This window comes from Drosophila willistoni (genome assembly GCF_018902025.1).
Source record: "Drosophila willistoni isolate 14030-0811.24 chromosome 2L unlocalized genomic scaffold, UCI_dwil_1.1 Seg196, whole genome shotgun sequence".
In the NCBI taxonomy this organism is placed as follows: Eukaryota; Metazoa; Arthropoda; class Insecta; order Diptera; family Drosophilidae; genus Drosophila; species Drosophila willistoni.
In genome coordinates, this window is record NW_025814048.1 from 1,516,558 (window position 1) to 1,542,959 (window position 26,402).

The window sequence follows — 26,402 nt, forward strand, 5'->3', positions numbered from 1 at the left end:
TGAAGATCTTCACGCATCTTCAGTTGTCGGCTGCCGTTGCTGGTTCCGCTCACTTTGCAGTCGCCGTTGACGTTGGCAGCGACGTCGACGTTGGCATCTCTGCCAACTGCATGACTAATTCCATTACAAATAAGTGTTTTTGCTATTACATGACAACAACAACAGCAAGTACAACTGTTTATGGCATTGCATCCCAAGGAGCCCCACGATCAGAAGAGCAAAGAGGAGAGACTGAGAGCTTTTACTCCCGCTGCTCATTTAGCTATTTTTTTGTTGTTTTTATTGTTCGTTCATTCGCTCGCTCATCTTCAGGCGCTTGACGAAGACTGAGCCACGGGACGATTCGTAGATTTCGTCAAATGTTTGGCGCTTTAATTTAAAGTTAACTAGTTTACTATAACACTAAAGCGTTTCCCCTCTCCCCTCTTACGCCTTGTCTCTCCCTCAGTCACTGTGTGGGTCGCTTCTCTCTCTGCTGAGAGCTTTGCATTATTTTGTAATGTTTTTTTGTCTGTTGCTTTTTGCTACCGCCGCTGTCGCTGCCGCTGCCGTTGCCTTCGCTGCTGCTGCTGCTGCTGCTGCTCTTCTAACTGAATAACAAATTTTTGGCGCGCAATTTTCTTGTATGTTTGTTTGAAGTCAACGTCGACGCCTGCGCCATCAGTTTGGGGCCGACTGCAGCTGATTTTCAAATATAAATACTGGCCTACGAAATTGTTTCAGTATCACAATCCATTCAACTATCTTCGTAGGAAGTGAACCGCATCTCGAGTTCGAATCCAAACGTTCAAAACCGTTTTCGTGTGTGATTTTCAAATAAGTGACTACACAAAATGAAGGTATTATACAGAATTAGATCTATATAATATATATATATAAACTATTATATATATATGAACTGTAAAAGTATCAGTATCAGTGTCTTAAGTGTGTTTCTAGTGTTGTGTGTAAGGATCAAAAGGATATAATTATATGTACACAAGAGTGGGAATATTAAGTACAAGTAAAGGATATTAAGAAATTAGAGATCTTATAAAGTGTGCCTTTAAAGGATATAAGAAATCAAATTAAAAGTTATCGATCAAAGTAAATGAGTCATCCATAAATCGAAAAGTCTTTTCAAAAAATCGATTATCTATGTCCACCACAATTTCCATTAATTACTCCAAGTTTCCACTCATAACTCAAGCCAAAAAATTGAAAATAAAAAACATAGTAAGATTTAAGTGTTTCCAAACTTAAGGACTTTGATTTTCTTAATATTTATAGCTCTAGATTACTCAACATGAACTTCATTTTTGTCTAAGGACTTCCTAAACAATTTCATTTTATATATTTCTATGGAAAAAGTTCCAAAAACACATGGCTTTGAGTAAATAAGCTATATTTCCAAAATTGTGACCGCTTTTCAATACAAAGGTTTCGTTTTTAGAAGGATTTTAAAAGTTTCTACTCAGAGAAATCTAAAATTTCAGACAATTAAGAATCTAGATTACAAAATTTCTTAAGCTACTTTATATGCAATCTATCCCTAATTCGTAAAATAGTTTATCATCAGTCAATTGTTACTATTTTGGCCAACAAGGGCAACAAGGAATCATGGCTTAGAAAGCCTTAAGACCAATTTGGCGCTAATTAATTTGCCGAATTCAAAACACGTGTAAAAAGTCATGTCATTATACCGCAGATTTTTGAAATATTTCTGAGCAGCTGTAAAATTTCCGTTAATTTAACACATAAATTGAACAAATATTTGATTTATTATAAATCGGGTGAAAAATATAGTTCCAAATCATCGAATGATTAATGCCAAATATCTCTATTGAATATTATTCATCAATAACTGTTGCCCACAATGATAAGCAGAAAAAAAAAAATATTTTCTCATAATTTTTTTTAAATCAATCAATTATTTAAACAGCTCATCAAATTTAATGATGCTACTTTACTACACATTATTAGTATTAGCAAGCAAAAAAAAAAAAAAAAACAAGAAAAATTGGCGAAAAAACACAACAAAATTATGTGTTAAAATCAAAGTCAAGTTCAGTAGAGTGATTAATCAAACGAAATCTCCCGCATAAAATTAGTTAATTTGCATAATAAACTTTATAATCTTCAACTCATATTTCACTCCTTGGCCGAACCCATAAAAACGGCTACTGTAAAAGATATTTAAGAACTAGAACATGATTCTGTGTGCAACACGAGTTCCTCTCGGGGTTCTCACACCCATAAAAAAAAAGATAATACTAACTGGTCTTGGGTCATTTTGCAATTAAATTAAAAGTCTTGTACACACATTTGGAACTGTTTTTTAGCTTTGTATCTTTAAGTGGCATAAAAAAAAGAATCCATGCCCAAGTATGGATGAAGATGAATAGAAGATGATAAAAAAAAAACTAAACACTAAGCAAACAAAAGCGACAAAACAAAACGAACACGTAAACTCGTCGTAGTATTTTGGCTAATTTTGTGTATTTCTTTTTTTATGGCCAATGAGGCATGAAAGTCATTGACGGCCCTAAAGAACGAGACAACTGAAAATATTGCATAAATTAAGAAAAAAAAAAACAAGACAGCAAACAATACGGAAATGTTGCAAAAGGAAGTCAGCCGATGAAGAGAATTCTCCCACAGGTTTTCCCTTCACTTCATTGAGCTTCAACCAAAAAAAAGTAAAGTTGACCTAATTACCACTAAATAAAATTTGCATACCAAAACAATGCAAAAGAAAAAGTCACATCTTTGGCTTAATTATGAGATACTTATACACTTCTTTTTTTTTACATGCAATACAATTTGACATTTTCGTTTAAAAAATTTGTTGCACACTCTCAAAGAAGGCTGACATCTAGGGTCTAGTGACTATCTTGTTGCTGCTCTTTAAAAATGGTTCCATCAGCAGTGGGACGATAGGCCAATTGATGAATCTTAAAGCCATACAATCTGAAGAGAGAAAATAAAAGCATTAACATCCTCGAGTCTGAGGCTGAGTCCGAGTCTGAGTCTCCTTTACCTGGGCACAAACTTTTGTTTGGCTCGTTTGGGTCTTGCATCGGGATTAACCATGAACATCATGTGTGGGAAACCAGTACCAAAGAAGGCTCCATCCAAATTGGCATGTCTTGCCGATTTGGGGACATAGACATCATTGCATTTGGGACAATATAAACGTACCATCTCCTCGCCTGGGTTATCACTCAAACCAATGGGCAAAACAGGTTGACGCTGGCAAAAGACACGAGGACAAGTGCCAAAGACACCCTTATTAAACTTGTCCAGCATTAGTTCAATGCCACGATTTGTCAATATGAATCTAGCATGTATGAGACCGTACAATTTCTCGGCGGAGGCTTCCAATTCGGCTTCAGGGGGGATATCCGAACCAGAACCAGAATTCAGATCAAGTATCACCTCCAGGGCACAGCGATAGTTATTCACATTCGAGTCGAGAAAGTTTAAATTGAATTTATCATGTATATAGTCCTCGTCCACCTCGCAAAAGAACTCATTGCCACGCTGCTTACAGAACCAATGGATCCATGCGCCCTCCTCCGAATCGGTCATGTTCGAAAACAAGTTAACACACGAAAAGAAGTTGAAAATTTAGATAATAAATTTTGTTGTTACGTCTTTGAAGCACTTGTAGAAAGTGAAATTTGTAGCTAGACTACTTAACCTTATAACATTTTCAATCGTTTTTCTAGTGCTTTACATCGATTGCTCTGCTAGTTTGTTTGGCAGCCTGGACCCATGCGGAGCCACCAGTGCCACAGAATCAATACTTGCCACCCAATCAGTCGCCTCAGGCCCCATCGAATAACTATTTGCCACCCACACAGAGCTATCAGTCGCCATCGAACAACTATTTGCCTCCTCAGCGTTCGGGTGGAAATGGAGGAGGTGCTCCAAGCAACAGCTACGGTGCCCCCATTGCCCCCCAGAGTCAGTATGGAGCTCCAGCTTTGACCGGTGCCATTTTCAAGGGACAGAACGGAGGCAACGGCGGCGGCGGCGGTTATGGACAGCAAAACGATGAGGAGCAATACGGTCCAGCCAAGTATGAATTCAAATACGATGTCCAGGATTACGAGTCGGGCAACGATTTCGGTCATATGGAATCTCGTGATGGTGATTTGGCTATCGGCCGTTATTACGTCCTTCTGCCCGATGGCCGTAAGCAGATTGTGGAATACGAGGCCGATCAGAATGGTTATCGTCCAACTATTCGTTATGAGCAAGTGGGCAATGGCAATGGCAATGGAAATGGACGCAATGGCGGCAACGGAGGTGGCTATGACAGCAATGCGCAACAGGGCAAATTCAATGGCTACCAATAAGAAGGAGGAGGAGAGAAGAATGAGAGATACCTTCTAGTGTTTCCATTATGAGCTTTGACCCTTTGGATTGCGAGTATTAACCATATAATCATCAGGTCTAAGGGCAAAGCCAGCTCCACTCGACTTCCTCCCTCCCCACCCAACCCTCTGCCCCTTTTATTCTACCTTCTTTTTAGTGGAGAACGTTTGCCCAAATTGTATTTGTTATTTTGCCATAGACAAGTGAACGTTCTGTCCTTCCTCCTCCCCGAAACCATACCCAAATCTATGTTCCATGTCTCACTTCATTTTGTGTTAGTCTACAAGAAAATACACACAAAAAACACACACACACACACGCATACATACATACATACACACATTCGCATTTCATTGCATTACCATTCCCCATATAAATAAGGATTGTATTTAGTTTTTAAACAAAAAATGAGAAAATGGAAAACAAAAACATATGAGATTCTTTTTTGTGTATATTTAATATTAATAAATGAATAAAGAAGCAATTTTTGTATAAAACAAAGTCACAAAAAATAAGTGCCCAAAAGTATTTATTTCAATCTTTTATCAGGGTGTTCATTTGAATCTACTTTAATACCCTTTCCAATTGTCCTTGATTGTTGGAACGATAGATGGGATCATTTACTTCACCAACTGTGGAATACTTCAGCTGAGCTATAAAATCCTCATTCCCATCATCCTGATTCTGCAGAGTGCGATAGATCACACGTTGAAGCTTCTTCTCTGGAGAGATAATAAAATATCTTCCCTCTTTGATGTTAGAGGGGGAAGAAGTCGATGTGTCCTCCTCATCGGGATATATAATGGTAAAGCCACTATCATTATCCCTTGGTTTCTGTGTAGTCACATCGATATTTACAGATGGATTAAGAGGTACAACACGTGCCCGAGTAATTTCCACAGTAGTTCCTCGTGAATGTGGCGGTAAATACTCATTGGGAAGATTGAATGGGATTTTGGGTTGCCAGCCGGATGGAGCATATGGAGCTCTACTTTCCACCAGCATAGCCAAAGCTACCACTATGAACTAAAGAGCAAAAAATACTTTACAAATCAATCGAATAATCCGTTGAAATTTTCTTGTTTTACCTTAGTTAGCATTTTGGGTGACTCTGCAATCAAAACTGCAATCGGATTTGCTGTTTTCAGTCATTTTTATATCAAAAATATGGCATGATGTTTGTTTATTCCAGGCACGCCAACGCACACATTTTGGAACGGCATCTCTTCCATCTTGGTGGCCACATAGTCACGTATCTCCATGCCGCATATGACATTGATACGGATGGGCAAATAATTGGCAAAGATACAACTAAATATGTAACATTTGACTTGTATGAATAAGTGTTACCGATCGTTCCTATGAGAGCTATATGATACAGTCATCTGATCTGTGCGTTAGTTTGCGGTTCTATAGGAGCTATGTTATATAGTCATCAGATCTTGATCAAATTTTACACAGTGATTGCTAGATATTAGATTAATATTAAATTTAGAACAAGCAATTTACGTTTATTACTTTAGTTTAAGAAATTGTAATTACATTTAATAAATTTCATAAAAATGTAACTTGTTTATTTCAAAAGAGAAACCAGTAATCAGAGTGACCAAACAAATCGATAACAACAGAAAGGTCGATGAATATCGAAGACCCCTCGATGGTGCCTCGATTGGCGATGGGCGAATTCGCTGTTGTTGTTATTGTTATTGTTATGGAGCGAATTCGGACTGGCATTTGCTTTTATTTATTTGGATAAAAGGAAGAAAATGCGTGTTTTTGTTTATTTCTTGACTAAAAACTAAAGTGTTTAGCTTAATTAAATGTAAAGAAAGTTCTTTGCCACTTTATGCAAACGGGGGATAATAAATATCAGCGCTTATTTGAAGCTGCGCAAAGAAAAACACATAAACACAACAGCGTGAGTTAAATGGGCCCCAACCCCAAAGCAAGGCTCCACAATGCAAAGGAAACCAACAACTAATCAACTCATCTTTTAGGCATGTCGGTAATCCAATGATTATGTGTCCTTGGTTAAGGATTCTGTATGCAAATCAAGAAAAATGTGGCTGCATAAGGACATTTTGTGGAAGCAGCTTCTGCTGCTCCTCCTGTTGATGGTCCCATTGAGCTCATCATTGACATCAAGTCAAACAGTAGTTCCTCTTAACACAACTAGCAATGCCGCCAATAATGTGCCTAAAGATGATCCCAGCGTCTCCATGCCGCTGCAACAGCAACAAAGCGTATTCTATGTCAATCATAATCAGCAGAATGTGATCCAGCTGCGACACCAAATGGAAAGTAAATTGCGTACCATACGCAATGTGGAGATGCGTGTATCCAAAATTCAGGTAATTATTCGATTAGTCTATGGCAATGGCATTGTTCAATTATTGGGTTTACTTTTCCGCAGGAAATCTTTGATTCCATACACTTTAGCAGTGTAAATGGCGGCGGAGGAGCACCAACTGCCCAACAGTTTGGCTCTCAGGATTTGCAATTGTTTAGTCAGCGACTGGGCGATAAATTACAAAAGGCCAGCCACTTGGTGATGGATCTAAGAGATCTCTTTCGTTTCAACTTGACCAAGGTGCTGCAATATAGCTACGTTGACCAAGACGACGACGACGATGATGAGGGGGAGGAAGAGGAGGTGGAAAGTGAGTTTGATTTTGAAATGGAAGATATTCCACTGCCATCACCGGCCACAGAGCAACTGCAGCATTTGTATTTAAATACCCACATTGAGAACTGTCAGCCCGATTACGGAGAAGACGGCTCCATCTCCCACGCCTCGTCATCCTCTGCCTCCTCCGCCCCGCACTACAATAAGCAACAAATTGAAATTCTCAACTATCAAAAGGGAAACAATGATCATGCATCGTTTCTAAATGAAAATAATGGTCGTTCCTTGGCTGTCAATGATTACATTACGGAGCAACTAACTCAAGTCAGGCGACGACTTGTGGATAATGATGAAAGCAATGAATCCTCCAACAAGCCCAGCAGTGGCCATCACTTTAAACATATCTATTTTCTCTCCAATTCCGATGGAGCTGCTGGTGGCCTTCATTTTCGTCATCTATATGTTTCAGCCATTAAGCAAAAGTTTGTTTTACTTTTGCTCGATGTTGGCTCCGCTCTGAATCGGGAATTGTTTGACCTAACCAAGGGTTTGCTTCAAGAGATCCTACAATTACTCGATGATAGCGATAAAATCTCTTTGATAACTATATCAAATGAAGCTGATTTCATGTACTTGGATGCTTTTCCCGCCGAGGCTGCTCATGGTATATACAGGACAACACGTGGCCACAAGGAGGAAGTGCTTAATTACATCAATAATTTGAATGTGGCCCGTTCTGGCTTACTTACGAATCATACTCTAGGGTTTGAGTATGCCTTCGAGATGCTACAACGTTTGGAGAAATCGAAAATGATTAACACAGCCGAACAGCCGGTGGAGTTTGTTTATATAACACGAGGATTACTAACCAATCTCTCCGATGCCCTGGCTGTGCTACGAGTCCTGGCTGCTGGTCAGGCTAAGCTACAGGCTCCCATTATCATTAATACCTGCGCCGTGGTATTGGATGAGAAAAGGATTATGTACGAGAAGCAATTCCTAAGTGATGTGGCCTCACAGAATTACACGAAATACGACATAAATGTTACCCAATGGTGGCCAAACGGTGGTCAGGAGTTGGCCGGACGTTTCTTTGTCTTGAGCAAGCTGCAAGAGGAATCTATGATACCACAGATAAGCTCGAAGATCTTCGCACATCTCTTTCGCGAACGCTTTCTAACGAACAGGCTGGAAGTGCATCCTCCTGCTGTGGACTCGGATAGTGGCGGTAAGTTCTCCAAAATCTCTCCTTTTAATAGTTTTTTCAAAATTTGTCTATGTGTCTTTTAGATGTGCTGGTATCCCTGACATATTCGGTTGCTCCTTATGGTGTGGTTGGAGTAAATTTGTACCTGGCCGATCTGCTTGAGGACATACTCAATTACGCTAGTGTTGTGGCACCCGCTTCCAGCAGATTGGGTAGCAGTTATGCCTTCCTATTGGAGCGTTCCACGAGCAATACTCTAGCACATCCTGCCTTTCCACGTCCCTTGATACAACGGGAGACTTCGTATCCCGTGAACATAGCCTATCTGGAGAATGCCACCGATTTTGCCAGTGTGATAAGGGAGCGTCTTCTTCACGAGGATGCGGGCAATGCCACAACTCATGTTTATGTGGGCAAACAGCTTATTCAGCGTACTTATCACTGGCAATCGGTGAGGGGTATCTATGTCCTCTGTCTGGTTAGCAATGGAAATGATCCTCTGAGGAATACCTCTTCGAATCAGAGATTTAATCTAAAGGATGGGGTAAATAACTACGAGCAGGCTTATTATGGCGACGGGATGGATTTGCTGTACCATCGTTTGGACTTGATGCAGAATTCTGCCGGAACTTGTCGATACTTTCGTCAAATGGCCACAATGGGTAAGAGGAGACACTTATTTTCCTTGCTCTTTATCTTCATTGGAATCTTTTCTTGTAGATGCTCCCACTCTCTTTCTAAGTGCCGCCGCTTTCAAATCACCATTTGGTTTCCTGCAGAATAATCGTCCGCGCACGCAGCTACCCAAAGTGGATACGATATTGGCCTATTTGAAGGTGGGCCTTATAGCCAATCCTGGCCTGCGTCCACGGATACGGCACGAGGTGAGCGTTTTATATCAGGCAATGCTTCAGTTGCGACGTCGTCATCAAGATGCACGTGGTTCATTGCGAGGACATATCATTCGCCGCTATATAGCGAGCGTGAGTGGAGTACTTCAATTGTATCCTGGCTGCCTGTTAAGCAGCACCTATGATCCCACGCGGAGACCGTGGTTCCGTCAGGCTATGGCTCAACCTGGCAAAATAGTGAGCACTGCTCCGTATTTGGATGCAGGAGGTGCTGGTTATATCATCACATTGGCCCATACGATATTCGAGGGTAAGTCGCATGCTCTGCATTCGGCCCAGCAGGATAGACCTGTTGCCGTGGTGGCTTTGGATGTGCCCTATGCCTTCTATTATCGCTTGATTCTGGACAGTACTCCGCTGTGTCAATTGCCCCACATGAAGTGCCTGATATTCGAGCATGAGGGCTATCTGATGGCCCATCCCAGTATGCTGCAGCCGGCCACGCCTCTGAAGAATCAGCGAAGACCACACGAGCATTTGACCCACAAGGAGTCCTATTTGGCCAATGATGTGCTCAATCATGTCCAATTGGTTAGGAAACTTGGCTGTGCAAGCTATCAGAATCGAACGCTGCAGCGTTATTATGCATTCAATACGTCCATGACGACGATTGTGACCAATCTGCTGCATGGCGAGAGAACGAAATACGCGCTGGCTCTGATCCGGGGAAGCAATCTCTTTGCCGCCGTTCTCAATTCCAGCTGCGACGTGGGCCCCTTTTGCCCGTGCAGTACCATCGATCGAGTGTGCCTCAATTGCAAGCGTATGGATCAAACGGATTGCGAATGCCCATGTGAATGCCCCATGGACAGTGATTCACCCGATAGCTATGCCAACTATACGCAACAGTTTGCCTATTGTTCACCGAGAGGAGAACATTTCATAGCCCTGCCGCCGACACAGCAATTGATCAGCTCTCTGCCCAGTTGTGCAAGTCCATTTGGCGGTGGAGGAGGATGCGAATCATTTGCCACACAGAGAGAATGCCTTGGCATAATGGGTTGTGAATGGTGTCAGCAGGATGTGGATGGAAATACATTCACTTCGGCCTTTTGTTCACCCCAAGCCAGTTGCTTCAATGGCGTGCTAGCCTCTCTAACACCTTATGGAGAACTTGATGAAATGGAATTGCTTGCGGCGCACAATCCACAGCGGGAACAACATGCATATTCGGCTTTTGGCCCGCTGGGAGGAGCAATAATTGTACTTGTTATGGTAATTGGTTTCGCCATCTATTGCTATCGTCATAATTTGGACAATCAGACGCAAGAGCATTTCTATGTGGACTCGGTGCAGGAGGAGAACTATGGTTTACCCCTGTCGCGTTTTAATTTCGATGATTGTCAAGGGCATGATGATCCTCCACTGGCCAGTGGTGGCTATGATCATGCCGCAGGTCAGCGGCAATTAATGCATGCCGCTGATATATCGCCTTATCATGTGTCCAGTGGTAGTAGTTACAGACGACCGCCTAATGGAGAATCCGATCATGGTTATAGCACCATGACGCCGCATGAGGATAGCTCTGATCAGCAATGCTTCACCCTAGCCGAACCCCTGCTGATGCATGATAAGAGGCATAGTAAATCGGATACCATGTCCATTTCCACTTCCATATCGAGCCCGACAAATCGTCAACAATCATCCACACAACCGAATATACATCCCTATCTAAGTAATCAACCCACTACCAAGACGGAACGCTATAAACATCATCAAGCCACGGGAACGCCTTCACCATGTCGTGGTCAGACCATTCTGCCATCTCTAACAGCTGTGGATGTTGGAGAGGAGGGGGGAAACTCGTCGTCCACAAGACCGCAATATATCCTAGCACCAGTCACTGTGCATCGGCATATGGAGACTGCCGAGTCGTAGTCTAATTAAATATATACTTACTTCATAAGAACGTCCGCGCTTGTTTGCCAATTAATTAAGGATTAAGTTTACTACCCAACCACCTGCCCCTTTCCCTCTCGCTCCACACACCCCTCCTATTATTACATACAGTTCAACTGACCATCACATACTTACCTAAGGGACTATACGATAACAACAATTTTTGGATTTTTGATAAGAGTATTTGCATTTCGAAAGTTTTCTGACCACTTTCTCTCTATATATTAATCTAAAATCGAATCCAAAATGCATAAAAAAATAACAAAGTTGGTTTTTAACAACAATATAAATAATTCCACACTGTAACTATATACATTTACTATATATAAACATATATATATACGATAACTGTTAAATCATTTACAAAACAAAACACCAACTAAATCTTAACTAAATGCCAGCCAATCTAGTTTGTAAGTCGTTTTTAAAATTTGCCATTATCAATTTTTTAAATACTTGTTTTTAGTAAGTCGATTTGTATTATTCTATATACATATATATATATACCTATGGTAATTTATTGTGAAAAGTATTATTATGCAGCTACTTCAGATATTTTTAGCCATTTTTTTTTGTTTAATTTTATGATACAAAATATGTACTTACGATACGATATCAGCATGTATACCGTAAACCGTTTTTCGGTGTTTTACTTTAATTTTTATGTTTTTTTTTTGTGTGTGTACTAGAACCTAAGTCCAGACAAGTTACTAAAACTACTACCGATTTTAGTATATAAAAGCAAAACCAGGCAATTAATGTTTCCAATAAAAAACTACACAAAATATTTGCATAAAACAGAAATGAAAGAAATCGTAACCTTGATTCCCTCTGCCCAATCGATTGATATTTGTCCTCCCTCGATCAGCTGATGAAATGTTAATGAATGTATTTATATATATTATGTTTTTTTTTTATCTATCCAAATGTATCTACTAATTGTTTTAAAAATAACAATTGAGCAGGGTTGGCAGGTGTTCTTAATAGTTGTATGGTAATATCTGTCCGTTAGATTTTGGCAAATCATCTGGCAACCCTGATGCGAATTTGCAAACGGATTGCGTTTTCGAAATTGCAGCCGCACTGCATTTGGTTTTCTGGTTTTGGCAGACGTCGTTCGTTGTTTGTTTTGGGTTCCTCGAAATCCAATTAAAACAACTTTAAATACTTAACGTCTCTAAATCTCTATTTGGACTTCTTCTTCTATCCTTCAGTATCCAAAGTGAGTCAGTGTTTGCTTTATTTACACATAAAACGCACATATACGTTTTGTTTTCGAAAATATTTGGCCAAATTGAAAATAAAATGAGCATATGCAAAATGTTGACCGATTACGCAATTGTTGGGAAAGTGAAATAAAAGTTATATAAAATGAATGCATTCAAGAGGAAAGTTCAAGGTGCAAATAGTCGTCAAAATTTTATAAACTTTAAAAAAAGTAGACAAAAATAAAAAAAAAAAGGTTTTTTAAATTTTAAAGTTTAAGGTCTTAATATCACAGCCTTCGAATTACCTAAAGGGTAACGGTTATATTAACGGTTTATATTTCAAAACTTGATTACATCATGACCTTAACCTTAAACAATTTTTTGGCTAGCTCCACTTCTAGGTCAAGATGTTCAAATCTCTGTTCGAGGCCGCTCAGAACTCAACGTTCAAATCGCCATTCACCAGTGTTAACTGCCAGTCAGCTGCCAACCCATCCGAGGTAGTATCCACCCCCTCAGCTGTTCCAGCTCGCCTTAACGATGTCCAGCCACGTCAACATAGCAGCCATCACAATTTCGCTGCCGCAGCAGTTGCTGAGGGTGGTAAGTATCGCATATGGAGCATCTTCAAGTCGTTCAGCGATTAATGACTCTTCTTCATAGATTCCTGTGAATTTGGCTCCAATCACTATTTCTTGCTGTGCGGTCTGGGCGGCATCATTTCCTGCGGCTCCACACACACAATGGTAGTGCCTCTGGATTTGGTCAAGTGCCGTCTGCAGGTGGATCCGGCCAAATACAAGAGTGTATTCAATGGTTTCCGCGTCAGTATGGCCGAGGAGGGTGTCAGGGGTCTGGCCAAGGGCTGGGCACCCACATTCATTGGCTACTCCATGCAGGGTCTGTGCAAATTCGGTCTTTATGAGGTCTTCAAAAAAGTTTACGGCGATGCCATTGGCGAGGAGAATGCTTTCCTATATAGAACTGGCCTCTATTTGGCTGCTTCTGCTTCGGCCGAGTTCTTTGCCGATATTGCTTTGGCTCCCATGGAGGCGGCCAAGGTGAAGATACAGACTACACCAGGATTTGCCAAAACATTGCGCGAGGCTCTGCCCAAGATGACAGCCCAGGAGGGCATATCTGCCTTCTACAAGGGTCTGGTTCCGTTGTGGATGCGACAGATTCCTTACACAATGATGAAGTTCGCCTGCTTTGAGCGTACTCTGGAGCTGTTGTACAAGTATGTTGTGCCCAAGCCACGCGCCGATTGCACCAAGGGCGAACAGTTGGTGGTAACCTTTGCCGCCGGTTATATTGCTGGTGTGTTCTGTGCCATTGTCTCACATCCTGCTGATACAGTGGTCTCCAAACTGAACCAAGCCAAGGGAGCTTCAGCTCTGGATGTTGCCAAGCAGTTGGGTTGGTCCGGTAAGTAATCCCCGCTAACTCCCATTGTGGTAAAAATATTAATTCCGTATGTTCTTAGGTCTCTGGGGTGGTCTGGTTCCTAGGATTGTGATGATTGGTACTTTGACTGCTGCCCAATGGTTCATCTATGATGCCGTCAAGGTAGCCCTGCGTATGCCACGCCCACCACCACCAGAAATGCCTGAATCTCTGAAGAAGAAGTTGGGCGTGACTGGCAATGAGCAGTAAACAAAAACGAACAAAAGGGACTTGTATAGAAGTTAATTGTTTTTAAATGTAACTAGAGAGCCGAATGAAGAATCAGAATGTTTGACGAAATAATACAATAAAATAGAACAAAATTTATTTAATATTAAACATTTTTCTATTAAGAAAATAAAAATACGTTATTTACAATATTCTTAAATTTGAAACAATTCTTACGTTAAAACGTTACATGACGTAAGCCTTTGCTCAGCTGATTATTCTTTTTTAGAGATGGGAGCGATAATAGCAACACACATCTCTATTGTAGCTGCACGCGGTCAACCTGGATTCAACAACATTTTTTTTTGTTAGTAATTTTAATTGAAAATGGTTGCTCCCAAAGCAGCAAAGGTGGCGAAAACTGCCAAGAAAGCACCTGCGAAGGACAATAAGGAGTCGGAAAATAAAAAGGAAAGCTGGCAAAAGGTAAAAATCAAAGGCCACGTGATATCAGATGACTTTGGAGGATACGAGGGACTGATTGGTCTGGAGGTGCTAAAGGAATACGATTCGGCTATGGTCAAGTCCACTAACAAACCCCTAAAACGAGAAAGACGAGAAAGGGAAACCAAGACAAAGGGCAAGAAAGGAAAGCAGCAAGTACGAAAAGATGAGGATTCTAGTGAGGAAGAAGAATCCTCTTCAGAAAGCGAGGAAGATGAAGTGGAGGTCAGCAGTAAAAAGGCCCGGCTGGCTGAACTTCATGCTCAGAGATTACAAAAGCAACGTGAGAAACGCGAGCAACGCAAGGAAGCGAGAAAACAGCAAAAGAAAGGCAAAGGAAAGGAAACCACGCCAAAGGAGTTGAAAACAGAAGCAGAGAAGAAGGAGGAGACAGATTCTTCTTCCAACGAAGACTATTCCTCAGATCGGTTTTCCCTAATTCGGCCACCAGCTTCGATTTCCTCAGATGAGGAGGAAGAGGCACCGCAATTAGTGTCAGCTAGTACAGAGGGTTTCACTTCTACAGAGGATTTGTCTTCCTGGCATGGTCTGGGTGTGCCACAACCCATTTTACGTGCACTTGCCGAAAAGGGCTTCCGAGAACCTACTCAAATTCAAGCAATGACGTTACCCGCTGCCATTCATGGCAAGAAGGATATCCTGGGAGCCGCCGAAACGGGCAGCGGCAAAACTTTGGCCTTTGGCATACCCATGCTCGCTGGAATTATGGATCTGAAGGAACGTAATGCCAAACATGGCATACGCAAGGCACCCAAAGTGAAGGGAGAGGATAGTCAAAAATCAGAAGAACCTCCCAGAGATGATGAACACGAATTGACTCCACCACCTGAAGAGCTGGATCATGTGTCGGGAGCCAGCGATGAGGACGACAGCGATTTGGAGAATCATTCGGCAAGCCGGGAACGACCCTTATATGCCTTGGTGCTAACTCCTACTCGAGAGTTGGCTGTCCAGGTGAAAAATCATCTGGTAGCAGCTGCCAAATATACGGGCATTCGTGTGGCAACAATTTTTGGAGGCTTGGCCGTGGCCAAGCAAGAGCGTGTACTCCGTCAGGGACCAGAGATTGTGGTGGCCACCCCAGGACGTCTCTGGGAGCTCTACTGCCAAGGCAACCATCATCTGAGTAAGATAAACGATGTCAGTTTCCTGGTAATCGATGAAACCGATCGCATGGTAGAGAAGGGACATTTCGAGGAGCTGCGTAGTCTCCTCAAAGTACTCAACGGAGATGAACAAAAGAAACAATTGCGTCAGAATTTTGTGTTCTCCGCCACCCTGACCTTGGTGCATGATCTGCCCGATCATATGCAGAGTAAGTTTCAATTAAAGAATATTCCCTGTGTAAAATAATTAAAACCAAATCTTGTAGAGCGAAATGTGGGTAAAAAACCTAAATTTGTTAAGCAAACAGTGGACCAGAAGATCGAGAGTTTGATTGAAGAATTGGGTATAATGCAGCCAAAGATTGTGGACATAACCAGTAGCCAGCGTGAGTTCCAGAATCCTCAACGAACCTTTGTGTTATTAATAAAGTTTTTCCATTTTAGAAACTGCACAAAATTTGACAGAAAGCCGCCTGCTTTGTCCTCTGGATCAAAAGGATAATCATCTCTATTATTTTATACAGCGGCATCCGGGACGTACGATTGTCTTTTGCAATTCCATTGATTGTGTCAAGCGTTTGGCCACTTTATTTGGTCTCTTGGACTGCAATCCTTTGCCTCTCCATGCAAATATGATCCAGAAGCAACGTCTTAAGAATTTGGAACGTTTCCGTGATAGTCCCACGGGTCTGCTAATAGCCACCGATGTGGCTGCCCGTGGTTTAGATATACCCAATGTAGAGCATGTTATACATTATCAAGTGCCACGCACCAGTGAGAACTATGTCCATCGATCGGGACGCACTGCTCGAGCTAATAAACATGGCATTACGGTGATGTTTATGGAACCCGGCGAGGTCAAGAGTTATGTGAAACTCTACAAGACCCTGCAGAGGAGTAGGTTCCCCCCGGAAACATATTCTACTCTGATTTGCTAATTGTTTTTTGTCCTTTTTTTTCAGCCGAGGATCTTCCCTTGTTTCCCATTTCGGAGCGTTACCTATCCGCTGTACGGGAACGAGTGAATCTGGCACGCGATTTGGACAGAGAGGAGCTTAAGTTAAAGCGCACCCAGAGTGAATTGGGCTGGATGAAAAAGCATGCCGAAGAGATGGACATGATTATCGATGGCTACAATGATGAATCGTGGGTATTAGAGGAAAAATACTTTCTGCTAAATCTAAAAGTTGATTCTCTTTCTTGCAGAGGAAGCGATCAGGATGAGGATCCTTTTATTATTGAGCGACGTCGTAATCGGCAACATGTGGAATCGGTGCGTGCCCAACTTCATGCCCTCCTGGCTCAACCTATTTTCCCCAAAGGATTCAGCTTTAAGTATCCAACGAATGGCCAGGTCTCAGAGTTAAGTCAAACGCAAAGTCAAAGCGCCGTGGAGACCATGAAAGCAGCCATCGAGGATCAGAAGCTAGCTAAACAGCAGCGCAATAAACGCAAAAGAAATGCCTAAATAAAACTCTTTCTTTTCCTTTGGAAATTAATTTTTTGTTATTATATTAATCCTTGAACCCCCCTCAACTGTAGACCATTGGCCTCCTTGGCTGATGGATGAATTCCTGTTCCACACGAGAATCCTTAGGCACTATATAGAAGAGTAATGAGCCACCCGAGACAAAGAAACTCTTCTCGTCCATTAACTCTCGCAGAGTCTTTGTCATATCCACTTTGTGGACACATCCCACTTTACGGTTCTCATAGTACACATTGACATTGCCCACACGATACTCTTGATTCTTATCACATGGCAGGGGTTCGGCAAATAGCGTCTGCAGGCAATCCAACATGGTAGCGGTCTCTGGCAATTGTTGCTGAAAATCACTGAAAAGGAATTCTGGATAGGAGAAGGCAGCTGGCCAAATAAGAGTCGAACCATCAGCCTCATCTAAATGGACGGGATAGTCTTCTAGTGGCAGGAATTTGGGACGTAGCAATTCTTCGGTTATATCAAGCTTTTTGTTTAGACGCTGATCATCGAATTTAATGCTACGCTGCTCCACGGCATCCTTTAGTTTTTGTAACCGTGATGCCCGGCGCCTGGCCTCCGCCAGTTCCTTGCGCTGATTGCGTTCCACTTCCAGCTGAAAGGGGAATGGGGATCAAATGAGATTCATTAGCATTTTAAGCTTTGACTTACCTTCTTCATTTTATTTTTATGCAGCAGAGCCTTAGCCTCCTTGTGATCAATGTCCACTTCGAGCAGCTCCTCGCATAACTGTGTGCATACATCGAACTTGTCCAGTTCATGGGCACATTGCGCTGCCCTCCAGCGTGCCTTGGTGTAATCTGGTTTATAGAACAAAGCCCTCTGGGCATCACTTAACGATGAACGATAGTTCTTGATGAAGTAATGAGCAGCCGAACGATTATTATACAAAACGGCCAGCACATCCTGATTCTCGCACTTGGATTTGATGCCCTCGGTGAAACTGTAGACAGCCATGCGAAATTTCTTGTGTTTCATATAGAAATTGCCATCTTCTTTGTAATTCAGGGCCAACTCTTCGCGTGTATTCTCCTCGGGATCATATTTTAGTTTCTGCAGACCCTCGAACATCGGATGCACTTCATCGCCAGGCTGTGGAGCACGTTTCATGAAGAACGGATGCTTGTCCATTTCCTCTTGCCAGCGATCCTCGGGCCAGCCTTCCTCATAGCGCTTCTTTTCCAGGCCATCAATAAATGCATCCAACTCGGCATCGAGCTTTGCAGCCAGCTCCAAACGCTCCTCTTCCGTCCAATTCTTTGAAGCTGCCAATTCCTCCATATTCCAATAAGAAAACAACAAAAGAAGTGCACGTTGCTCTTCATCAGAGTTCAGCAGTTTAGCTATTTTCTCGCCAGCTCTAGAATTTCGCTAGTGCTGTTGAACTCAACTATGCACAGTGGGTAAAAAATGAAATTTTTAACAATTTGTATGTGATATGATCTGCTTGATTAGTCTATTGCAACGACAAGTGGTATTTGAACAATTTTAAAAATTGAGATGAAAGCAAATCGGCAACAATTTCTAACATTTTTTCTGGTTTTCTTTAATTTCTAACATTTTTTCTGGTTTTATTTTACTTAAGGAAAATCAGAAATTATGTAGTTCATGAAGTAATGAAAATCATAAAAACTTAGAATAAAATAAGCATTAAATAAATAAATATCTATGAGCTTATGTAGTTGTGAAATTTCTAACCTTTCGCTTAAAGACTCGTCGATTGTGTATTAATTTTAAGCCACGATTTGCTCATTTACTTGGTCTCAAACTTTATATATTTATATTTGTTAATTGAATAAAAAGACAAAAGAAATAAGTATATTATTGTTAACTAATTAATATTTTCATTATTATTAGAAAATAAATTTAGTAGTTAGGAGATGTTTCCATATTAAAATTTTGTAGCTTTATTTTGGCTTCTGTAGTGTTCACTTCAGCTTCCCGCCAATTTTTAATAATTATTTGTTGTTAATTTTTTGTTTACCATGGAGGTGGAAGTGGATGAAAATAATGCCCCAGAATTGTAAGTGAATCCTTTAAATCTATTTCAACATTTTGAGTAAACCACATTTCCTTAGATACGTACGCACGCCGGAGGATGTGAGGATCATTGTGAAACATGCGAAATTGGATGAGCGTCAGCTTACCCAGGTGACTCAAGCGCTTGTTTATCCTTCAGCTAATATCGTTGCCGATAATCTACGCCTTCTGGAGTTAGATTCCCATATGTTGGAACAGATACGTGAGGGTCAGACGCTACATTTTAAGGGTGGACTCCATGAGAAGGTTGTTCTCTGCACGGATGAGAAGACATATGATGTGAAGGGTGCTGAGATATCGAATAGTTTATTGCTGGTGCCGGATTTAAAGTTTGCCGCCGCCACTAGCACCTCACCTCTGAAGAGTCCACGTTCGGGTAATGCGAATGCTTCGCTGGAAAGGAGTCTCAATGATAGCACCGAAGATGAGCTCGAAGTGCCCCGGACACTAGAGCAACGCCAAGTGCTGACAGTGTTTCACGAGTACTACGAGTGCCGTGAGATTAGACCAAGATATCGCAAGCTGGGTGAGCTGTTGCAGTTGACACGCTATTCCGGGCCAGAGAATGAGTATTGCATAGAGAAGAAGTTGCTCTTCAATTTCCAGCAGTTGCTGGACACGGTTCAATGCAGTCGCTTGCAATTTATGGATGGACTGCGTCAATATCGAGCTCTGGAATTCGATGGCCACTTGAGAGTCTTGGAGTATGAGTATGAATATCGGATAGTTAACCTTATGCTTGGACTGATCAGCGAGAATTCCTGGGCTTTAGATGAAGTAGATCGTTCTGAGACCATACAGGCTCTAGATGGCATTGCTCCGGAGTCAATTGTCTCTGGCCTCTTTGATATCTACACTGTCTCCAGTGATCGTTGCCCCGACAAGTACTCCTATCAAGAATCTTTGGTGGCTCGCATTGTGGCTCAGAATATTCTACAACCCGGTTTGCGTTTTCGTAATGAGGAATTCATGCGCACATGGCAAGAGGCTCTACCCGAGGGCATGTCCTGTCAATTGGAATATCTAAGTGGCATTGGCATTTATGATAAAGAGGGAGCTCAACCATGTATACGTTCGCTGGCGGAGGAGCAACTGCCCACCAATATCAATGATCGGATGCGCACTCTGTTTAAAACGAAACGCAAATGGACTTTGGAGGAGATGGAACCCTACATAGAGTGCGTAACAAAATAATTTCCTTTTTTGCATTACAAATAATTCTCTCTCCTTTCTTTTAGCTGCTTTACCACTCCTACTTTGTCGGTGTCCATGTTACTGGCCAAATATGCTCGCTCTCTGACCGAAGGAGGCATTCGCTATTATGTGTCTAAGCATTGATAGATAAGGGAAATTAGTTTCAGTTTAGAATCTAAGCTTAGTTTATCGAGCAAATTAAAAATTAATAGCCAAAATGAATATAGAATTTGAATGATTAGCGAAAGATTGAAAAGGGTTGCCAGATACCAAGTTCAACGAGAACTCCTTTGCCTCATTTGTTCCGCCCAGGCGGCAACTCTATTGCCCTGGGGATACTTTTCAAAAATTGCTTCAGATAAACTTTTAAAGACCTCCAGTGGCTAGTGGCTTTATCCTTTTCACATTTTAATAGTGTCGTTAGTTAGTTACAAGAGTCAATTAGATTTAGGGACTATAAAAATACATGTATGTGTAATATAAGGTAAGTATGCATATAAAAATAAAGTGGACAGTCAGAGACAGTAAGAGAAAAATGAGTAAAAAGACACATAGACTTGGGGGAAGAAGGAGCTGAAGCAGCTACTGGCTAAGCTCGTACAAGATGTGAGATAGAACACCACTGGCTTCCACATTGCTCAAGGCGACATTGGCCAAATGCGGTTCATAGCGTTTCAAACTTCTCTTGGCTGTCGAAGTATTGTTAACCAAATTCCTTAGGATGAGGGCGGCTGTAAGGCGAATGCTCTTGGTCACAGGTCCCTCATTCTCGTCCATTAGCTCTTTGGAATTGGCAAAGTCAGCAGTGTAACGCTTAATGGCCTGCAAAGCAGAAGTACCCACAGTCGTACCCAGACCTGTGGCCGGGCCAGTGGCTCCTCCTCCTGCTGCTGGTGAAGCAGTTGATGATGCTGCCGGAGCATTTACATTCCGTACAATAGTCACGGGATGCTGGGACGGGGATATATTATGAATGCCTGTGGCCAATCGACGTTGCATGCTGATACGCAAATCATCCTGAGTCAAATGCCGATCAATCAGATGAGTCATCAGGGAATATCGCTTCCTGGCAATATTGTCGCAGAAACCGGGACCACTACCCCATTGGCAATAGATCTCGGCTCCGGCATCCAAGTGATCCGGGCAATGGACATTGCACACATGATGCTGTAGATCATTGAGAGACTTGAATTTGCGCCTCGGGCAATTGCGCCAATCGCAAATGAACAGCCAATTGACATCATCGGGAACAGTTGGAACTGGATTCGGTGCAGGAGGATGAGAAGAGATGGCCACCACAATAGGTGCCCCAGATGGCGGAGGAGTTGGCGTGGAAGCCGGTGTGGGCATTGGAGTGGCCGTTGGTGTAGGCGCCGGTGTGGCCTGTGGCGAGGGCACCAATGTAGGTTGCTCTATGCCGGTTGCAGCCGTCTCTTGGCTGGGTTTGAGCACAGGCCCAGTGGTTTGTATTGGCGGCTTCTTAACCTGTGTGATTTGTGGAAGAATAGTCTTCGGTTTCATAGTTTCCGACATCTAAAAAGAGAGACACAATTAAGGCCATGCTTGAATGGAGTTTTCCATTTACTCACCGTTGGCATGGTAATCTTTTGTTGGATAATCGACGGATGATGTTGTTGCTGCTGCTCCAGGACACTCCTTATATGTTGTTGCTGTTGCTGCAGGACTGCACCAGTCGTGGGCGGCTGCTGCGGCGGCTGTGTGGTAATTATAGTCTGAGAATTGAGCTGACTCTGCTGGAGAGGAGCTGCCGGTGCCGGTGTTTGAGTAATCAAAGTGGTCTCCTTAAGACCACCCAAAATAATTTGCCTCTTCTCGCCGGGAGCATTCATCACTCCGGCAGTTTGAGCTGGTCCCGAGATTATATGTTGTTGTATAATCGATTGATGCTGCTGCAGTTGGGGAATGGGCAGAGCAGCGGTCGTTGGCTTGGCCGCTATCAGACGTTGCTGCTGCTGTTGTTGCTGGTTGGGATTAGTGCCTGGTTGGTGCAATTTAATGGTAGCCGGGATTTGATTCAGCTGAGACAGCAACGAAGGTGATATTTGGCCAGCTCCCGCCAAAGAGGTCACCGGACGCTGAGCGGGTGTGACAAAGATCTGTTGCTGTGGTCCCGATGGACGTGCCTGACCAACACCACCACCTGGCGCTGGTGCTGTGGTCGTGACCAAAACCTGTTGCCCCTGTGCAGTGGTCATAATCATCTTTTGGGTTCCCGTCACATTCGGAGTCGCTGCACTGGCCACTACGGCTGGTGATCCCGGCTGCTGGAGAATGATTATGGTTTTCGTCTGCTGCTGCGGTGCTTGCGGATGAGCTACCAAATAGGTTTGACCCTGTTGATTGGTGGCCAGAACGTATTGCGTCTGCGGAGCGGGAGTGGTTTCCAATGTTTTCGATTGTAGAATGACTGGAACCGTTTGGAAACCCTGATCTGTTTTAATGGTGGCCGTGGTGGCCAACTTAAGCTGGGGTGCTGCTCCTCCGCCTGGGTTGGAGGGGAAAACTAATTGCCTTGGAGCGCCAGAGGTGGCCTGGACCTTGGCTGGTATGAGCATCTGTTGCTGCTGCTGGTGTTGTTGTTGCTGCGGCTGTTGATCCTGACTGGCGGCAGCTAGGGGAGGAACATCATCCAATTCCTCATCTTCCAGTATGGAGGCAGCCAAGTCCGCATAGAGATTGGCGGCATTCTTTGAGGGTGTCACTTGGGGTTCGGGCTCTTGCTTTGCAACCGAAGCCGCATCCAAGGCCAACCGCTTGCCATGCTCCTCATCCATGGTCATTTTACGTTTGGCAATAATCAGCGTCCTCTTGTTGGGATCTTTGGTTAGGACATTGGCACCACTCAATGGCGCCAATGGCGGAGGAGCCGAATCCGTGTGGGTTTTCTTTTCGAGAGCCATTTGTGGATTGAGTGGCTTAATGGTGGTCTGACCCACCTTGACCGGGGTATGCTGCATCAAAGGATTGTTGACAAAGGCACTGATGGCCGTCGATGTGACCTTAATGGGTTGTGTCGTCGAGGATGTTGTTGTAGTAGCCACCAAAGCCGGCGGCTGAGTTTGATTCTTTTGCTTTTGTTGGCGTTCTGTGACCTTGTTGGCCAAGAGGCTCTTAATCAAAGATGAAGTGGGTTGCTGCGCCGGCGCTGGAGTGGGCAACTCATCGCTTTGCTGGGATAAGGGGGGCATCGGCGGAGCATGCTGTGGTGCTGGTGAGGATTCAACCGACTGCGACACCTCCAGTCCGGGCGGCTTGGCCACCACTGGCACTGGTAAGTCTTTCTTCACCACCGTCACTATTGTCGGTGTCCCCTGTTGCTGCTGCTGTTGTTTCTGATGTAACAGCAAGGGTTGAGCTCTCATTTTTATGCCCACATAGTGTGTTCCCGGCAACTCTGTGCCATCCAGTTGACGGACTATAACCGGACCCACAGTATGATTGAATATTAATCTGACCAAACGGGGAAATTGCACGTGATTGACCACTGAGAGTTTTCCCGTCTTCTGGCAATGGGAGAGGTAAATCCTATAGAGTTCTTGTTGATCTACACGACAATCGTGACCCATGGCAGCTCTCTCGTAAGTGGCACCCAGCCAAGCCAAAGCATATTGCTCATCGTCATGGGTGAAACTCTGCGGAGCCGATGGAGGAGCTGGCATAGTGGGTGCCGGAGCAGGTACAACTGCCGCCGCCGCCAGAACTGTCTGTGGTAACTGGACCTGGGGCAAACTGGGCACCGGCAACTGAACCTGCGGCAGGCTGGGCATGGGTGGAGCCTGCAAAGGTTCTCCCTGAGGATGCAGCACTTGCGTCTGGGCGGGAGTAGGCGGCGGCAGAGCTGCCACGGTGGCAGTCTTCAAAGAATTGACTACAGCTCCAGGATTCTGATTAGCCACTGCAGATGTGACCATATTTTGGGCCACCGATGGCAACATATTGCCTGGCACGACCTCCACAACACGCATCAATATGCATCCAGCCACACCATAAGTGCCCGCTTCCACAGTAACAAGGGCCACCAGTTGATCAACCAATCCGCGCACCTGCATCAACAGAGAACAGGGACGTGCTCCCAAAGAGCTGAGGGCATAGATGGCCTCCAAAGTAAAGATGAGGAGCATCACATCGGTGAGGGATAGCAATAGCATGACGCGTTGGTAGAACTCCAAGCCCAGACGACTAGTGATATGACGACTATTGCCCTCGCGTGAGCAGAGCTTGTAGAGAATTTCCAAACAGCAGATGATCACAGCTCTATCATTAGACTCGATGCCCTCGCAGAGGGTGGCCAATAGATTGCGTGACAATTCGTCTGTGTTGGGATCTTGCAGTTCAAAGAGGTGGGCCAGATTACCCGCCGTCTCCAGAGCCTGGATATGAATATTGCCTGCAGAAGGAGAACAAAAATTAGAATTATAGTGTAGGGACAAGAATTTCAAAGAACTTACTCCATCGCACATTGGAACCCATCACCAGATACCGCCAAAGTGTACGATTTGATGCCATTAGGGGCAGATTCTCTTGATGGAAACTTAGACTCCTCATCAATTGAACAATCTGTAAAACTCTCTGACCCATGCGCTCATCCGTGCCATGACTCCGACGCAAGTTTAAAAAGTCCAAATTGTCAAAGTAGTCATCGAAATCCGGCATTTGGGTCTTTCCCTCTTCATCATCCTTCTCAATTAGACCATTATTCACCCAAGCCTGCTCATCCGTATAGAGATCAAGGATTTGGGGCTTATCATTTAACAAATCTCTCCAGAATTGCTTTTGCGAATGATGACGAACTTGCTCATAGCTGTGCTGGAACAATTTTCGTATAGTATAATCCGCATAGACACCCAAATGGGCTAGCAAAACATCCAGCAGCTTCGGACATTCAACCAAATCCAGTCGATAGCGACTCTCATTGGCCATCAGGGTGCACACATTGATGGCGAAATCCTGTTCATTGGGCAAAGGCGAAAGCAACGAGAGTAAAAGCTTCTCATGGTTGCTATGTCGATGCAATTGTGTGGACAATTTATATTGCCGTCGTCTGTCCGCATTTACAATATGTTGCCGCTGATTATAAGACATGGGCACGGCGGGTAAACTGGAGCCATAGGACGAGCCAAAAATACTGCTGACTCCTCCTCCACCGGCCATGGCTCTAGACCGGGCACGTCCTCCACCACCACCGCCACTCATCTCTACATCTCTATCAATGGCCGCCTCCAAGGCTTCCAATTTGTCTGGATCTTCGCCGAAGAAATTAAGTTTCTCATATTTATCCAAGTAACGGCGATAGATGTGCTTTATGCCGGCCGTGCCATTAACACAGCGTTCGCGGAGCGTCTCCATGGCCGTGTACACTTCATCCCATTCATCCCGCATATTGACTTTGCTGAAGCCACCTCGTTCGGTGACCTCTTGGTAAAGTTTATATAAATCCACATGCTGGCCACTGATCTTTGCTGTCTGGGTAATGGGTGTTCTAGCGATTGAAGAGAGATTGAAGTATTACTACCAGGGATTTGGATACCGACTTGAACCAACTTACCCGCGTCTCTCGTGAAACTGATGAAGATCACGCCAGAATTCATCTGGACCGGATGCTTTTCCTTCTATTTTTTCAGGGGAAATTTGTTGCTGCTGTTGTTGTTGTTGTTGCTGCTGCAGCAGTTGATTTCTGGCGCGCAATGGTGTTGTTGTTGTTGCCCCTAGAATTCCCAGTCCCTTGGACGCCGGCTGCAGTTGCTCTTGACTGGCTGCCGGCAAAGATTGCAATAACACACGCACACTATCTATGGACGACATATTGTTATTTTCCACAAGTCGGCGCTAATAAAAACACTTAAAACATTGTTTTTCAAATGTTATTAATAAGAAAAAAAAATTATAACAACGCCACCAGCATTTAAAGATGTGCAATATAGTGAAAATATCGAAATCGATATCGACCAGTGTTATCGACCAGGGCTGCTAGCAATAGAAAAGTACTGCCCACACATAGTGGAACTACTACCCATAAAATTAGCTGCATTATTTTTACTAATACCTTTTTTTTATGTAAACACTTTAATTTCACTTTTTATTCTATTTTTGTTTTTAATTTCGTTCTTAATGAAATTAAATTTTTTTTTAAATTATGTTAGGTTTTTCTCGCTTCTTTCGAAGTCCTTCTGTGTAAGAACGTAGCCCTG

The 26,402-nt window shown here is 43.3% G+C and overlaps 9 protein-coding genes across 9 annotated transcripts; 5 read left to right on the forward strand and 4 right to left on the reverse strand.

Moving 5' to 3' along the window:
- Positions 1-816: 816 nt before the first annotated feature.
- Positions 817-4,877, forward strand: LOC6639654 (pro-resilin). The gene is made up of 2 exons (XM_002062719.4): positions 817-839; positions 3,711-4,877. Exons 1-2 carry the CDS (start codon positions 834-836, stop codon positions 4,341-4,343), a joined length of 639 nt encoding a protein of 212 aa, XP_002062755.3. The 5' UTR covers positions 817-833; the 3' UTR covers positions 4,344-4,877.
- Positions 2,754-3,662, reverse strand: LOC6639655 (casein kinase II subunit beta'). The gene is made up of 2 exons (XM_002062720.4): positions 3,020-3,662; positions 2,754-2,949 (listed from the first exon to the last, which is right to left on the reverse strand). The coding sequence occupies exons 1-2, from the start codon at positions 3,568-3,570 to the stop codon at positions 2,862-2,864; spliced, it is 639 nt and encodes a 212-aa protein (XP_002062756.1). The 5' UTR covers positions 3,571-3,662; the 3' UTR covers positions 2,754-2,861.
- Positions 4,878-4,885: 8 nt separating the features above from the next.
- On the reverse strand, positions 4,886-5,635 carry LOC6639769. The gene is made up of 2 exons (XM_047010268.1): positions 5,451-5,635; positions 4,886-5,388 (listed from the first exon to the last, which is right to left on the reverse strand). Exons 1-2 carry the CDS (start codon positions 5,460-5,462, stop codon positions 4,927-4,929), a joined length of 474 nt encoding a protein of 157 aa, XP_046866224.1. The 5' UTR covers positions 5,463-5,635; the 3' UTR covers positions 4,886-4,926.
- Positions 5,636-6,106: 471 nt separating this feature from the next.
- On the forward strand, positions 6,107-11,809 carry LOC6639895 (VWFA and cache domain-containing protein CG16868). The gene is made up of 5 exons (XM_002062717.3): positions 6,107-6,280; positions 6,360-6,713; positions 6,776-8,216; positions 8,279-8,857; positions 8,916-11,809. Exons 2-5 carry the CDS (start codon positions 6,423-6,425, stop codon positions 10,982-10,984), a joined length of 4,380 nt encoding a protein of 1,459 aa, XP_002062753.1. The 5' UTR covers positions 6,107-6,280; positions 6,360-6,422; the 3' UTR covers positions 10,985-11,809.
- Positions 11,810-12,083: 274 nt separating this feature from the next.
- LOC6639804 (phosphate carrier protein, mitochondrial) lies at positions 12,084-13,986 on the forward strand. Its single transcript, XM_002062716.3, has 4 exons — positions 12,084-12,227; positions 12,603-12,816; positions 12,877-13,641; positions 13,700-13,986. The coding sequence occupies exons 2-4, from the start codon at positions 12,621-12,623 to the stop codon at positions 13,867-13,869; spliced, it is 1,131 nt and encodes a 376-aa protein (XP_002062752.1). The 5' UTR covers positions 12,084-12,227; positions 12,603-12,620; the 3' UTR covers positions 13,870-13,986.
- A 164-nt stretch (positions 13,987-14,150) lies between these two features.
- On the forward strand, positions 14,151-16,953 carry LOC6639745 (ATP-dependent RNA helicase DDX24). Its single transcript, XM_002062715.4, has 5 exons — positions 14,151-15,667; positions 15,725-15,844; positions 15,903-16,355; positions 16,421-16,604; positions 16,665-16,953. The coding sequence occupies exons 1-5, from the start codon at positions 14,215-14,217 to the stop codon at positions 16,924-16,926; spliced, it is 2,472 nt and encodes an 823-aa protein (XP_002062751.1). The 5' UTR covers positions 14,151-14,214; the 3' UTR covers positions 16,927-16,953.
- On the reverse strand, positions 16,940-18,290 carry LOC6639866 (DNA polymerase interacting tetratricopeptide repeat-containing, protein of 47 kDa). Its single transcript, XM_002062714.3, has 2 exons — positions 17,611-18,290; positions 16,940-17,554 (listed from the first exon to the last, which is right to left on the reverse strand). The coding sequence occupies exons 1-2, from the start codon at positions 18,238-18,240 to the stop codon at positions 16,991-16,993; spliced, it is 1,194 nt and encodes a 397-aa protein (XP_002062750.1). The 5' UTR covers positions 18,241-18,290; the 3' UTR covers positions 16,940-16,990.
- A 576-nt stretch (positions 18,291-18,866) lies between these two features.
- On the forward strand, positions 18,867-20,415 carry LOC6639749 (sister chromatid cohesion protein DCC1). Its single transcript, XM_002062713.4, has 3 exons — positions 18,867-18,982; positions 19,038-20,177; positions 20,238-20,415. The coding sequence occupies exons 1-3, from the start codon at positions 18,945-18,947 to the stop codon at positions 20,335-20,337; spliced, it is 1,278 nt and encodes a 425-aa protein (XP_002062749.1). The 5' UTR covers positions 18,867-18,944; the 3' UTR covers positions 20,338-20,415.
- A 162-nt stretch (positions 20,416-20,577) lies between these two features.
- Positions 20,578-26,119, reverse strand: LOC6639828 (AT-rich interactive domain-containing protein 2). Its single transcript, XM_002062712.4, has 4 exons — positions 25,760-26,119; positions 24,663-25,693; positions 21,783-24,601; positions 20,578-21,726 (listed from the first exon to the last, which is right to left on the reverse strand). The coding sequence occupies exons 1-4, from the start codon at positions 26,014-26,016 to the stop codon at positions 20,776-20,778; spliced, it is 5,058 nt and encodes a 1,685-aa protein (XP_002062748.1). The 5' UTR covers positions 26,017-26,119; the 3' UTR covers positions 20,578-20,775.
- Positions 26,120-26,402: the final 283 nt, after the last annotated feature.

Coding starts and splice junctions, on each gene's coding strand:
- LOC6639745 (XM_002062715.4), top strand. CDS start 14,215: ATGGTTGCTCCCAAAGCAGCAAAGGTGGCGAAAACTGCCAAGAAAGCA. Junction 15,845..15,902: donor GGACATAACCAGTAGCCAGC/GTGAGTTCCAGA, acceptor TTTCCATTTTAG/AAACTGCACAAAATTTGACA. Junction 16,356..16,420: donor CTACAAGACCCTGCAGAGGA/GTAGGTTCCCCC, acceptor CTTTTTTTTCAG/CCGAGGATCTTCCCTTGTTT.
- LOC6639828 (XM_002062712.4), bottom strand. CDS start 26,016: ATGTCGTCCATAGATAGTGTGCGTGTGTTATTGCAATCTTTGCCGGCA. Junction 24,602..24,662: donor GGGTTCCAATGTGCGATGGA/GTAAGTTCTTTG, acceptor CTCCTTCTGCAG/GCAATATTCATATCCAGGCT. Junction 21,727..21,782: donor AAAAGATTACCATGCCAACG/GTGAGTAAATGG, acceptor CTCTCTTTTTAG/ATGTCGGAAACTATGAAACC.
- LOC6639655 (XM_002062720.4), bottom strand. CDS start 3,570: ATGACCGATTCGGAGGAGGGCGCATGGATCCATTGGTTCTGTAAGCAG. Junction 2,950..3,019: donor AAACAAAAGTTTGTGCCCAG/GTAAAGGAGACT, acceptor TTCTCTCTTCAG/ATTGTATGGCTTTAAGATTC.
- LOC6639804 (XM_002062716.3), top strand. CDS start 12,621: ATGTTCAAATCTCTGTTCGAGGCCGCTCAGAACTCAACGTTCAAATCG. Junction 12,817..12,876: donor CGCAGCAGTTGCTGAGGGTG/GTAAGTATCGCA, acceptor TCTTCTTCATAG/ATTCCTGTGAATTTGGCTCC. Junction 13,642..13,699: donor CAAGCAGTTGGGTTGGTCCG/GTAAGTAATCCC, acceptor GTATGTTCTTAG/GTCTCTGGGGTGGTCTGGTT.
- LOC6639895 (XM_002062717.3), top strand. CDS start 6,423: ATGTGGCTGCATAAGGACATTTTGTGGAAGCAGCTTCTGCTGCTCCTC. Junction 6,714..6,775: donor TGCGTGTATCCAAAATTCAG/GTAATTATTCGA, acceptor ACTTTTCCGCAG/GAAATCTTTGATTCCATACA. Junction 8,217..8,278: donor TGTGGACTCGGATAGTGGCG/GTAAGTTCTCCA, acceptor TGTGTCTTTTAG/ATGTGCTGGTATCCCTGACA.
- LOC6639749 (XM_002062713.4), top strand. CDS start 18,945: ATGGAGGTGGAAGTGGATGAAAATAATGCCCCAGAATT. Junction 18,983..19,037: donor GAAAATAATGCCCCAGAATT/GTAAGTGAATCC, acceptor ACATTTCCTTAG/ATACGTACGCACGCCGGAGG. Junction 20,178..20,237: donor GAGATGGAACCCTACATAGA/GTGCGTAACAAA, acceptor CCTTTCTTTTAG/CTGCTTTACCACTCCTACTT.
- LOC6639866 (XM_002062714.3), bottom strand. CDS start 18,240: ATGGAGGAATTGGCAGCTTCAAAGAATTGGACGGAAGAGGAGCGTTTG. Junction 17,555..17,610: donor ATAAAAATAAAATGAAGAAG/GTAAGTCAAAGC, acceptor TTCCCCTTTCAG/CTGGAAGTGGAACGCAATCA.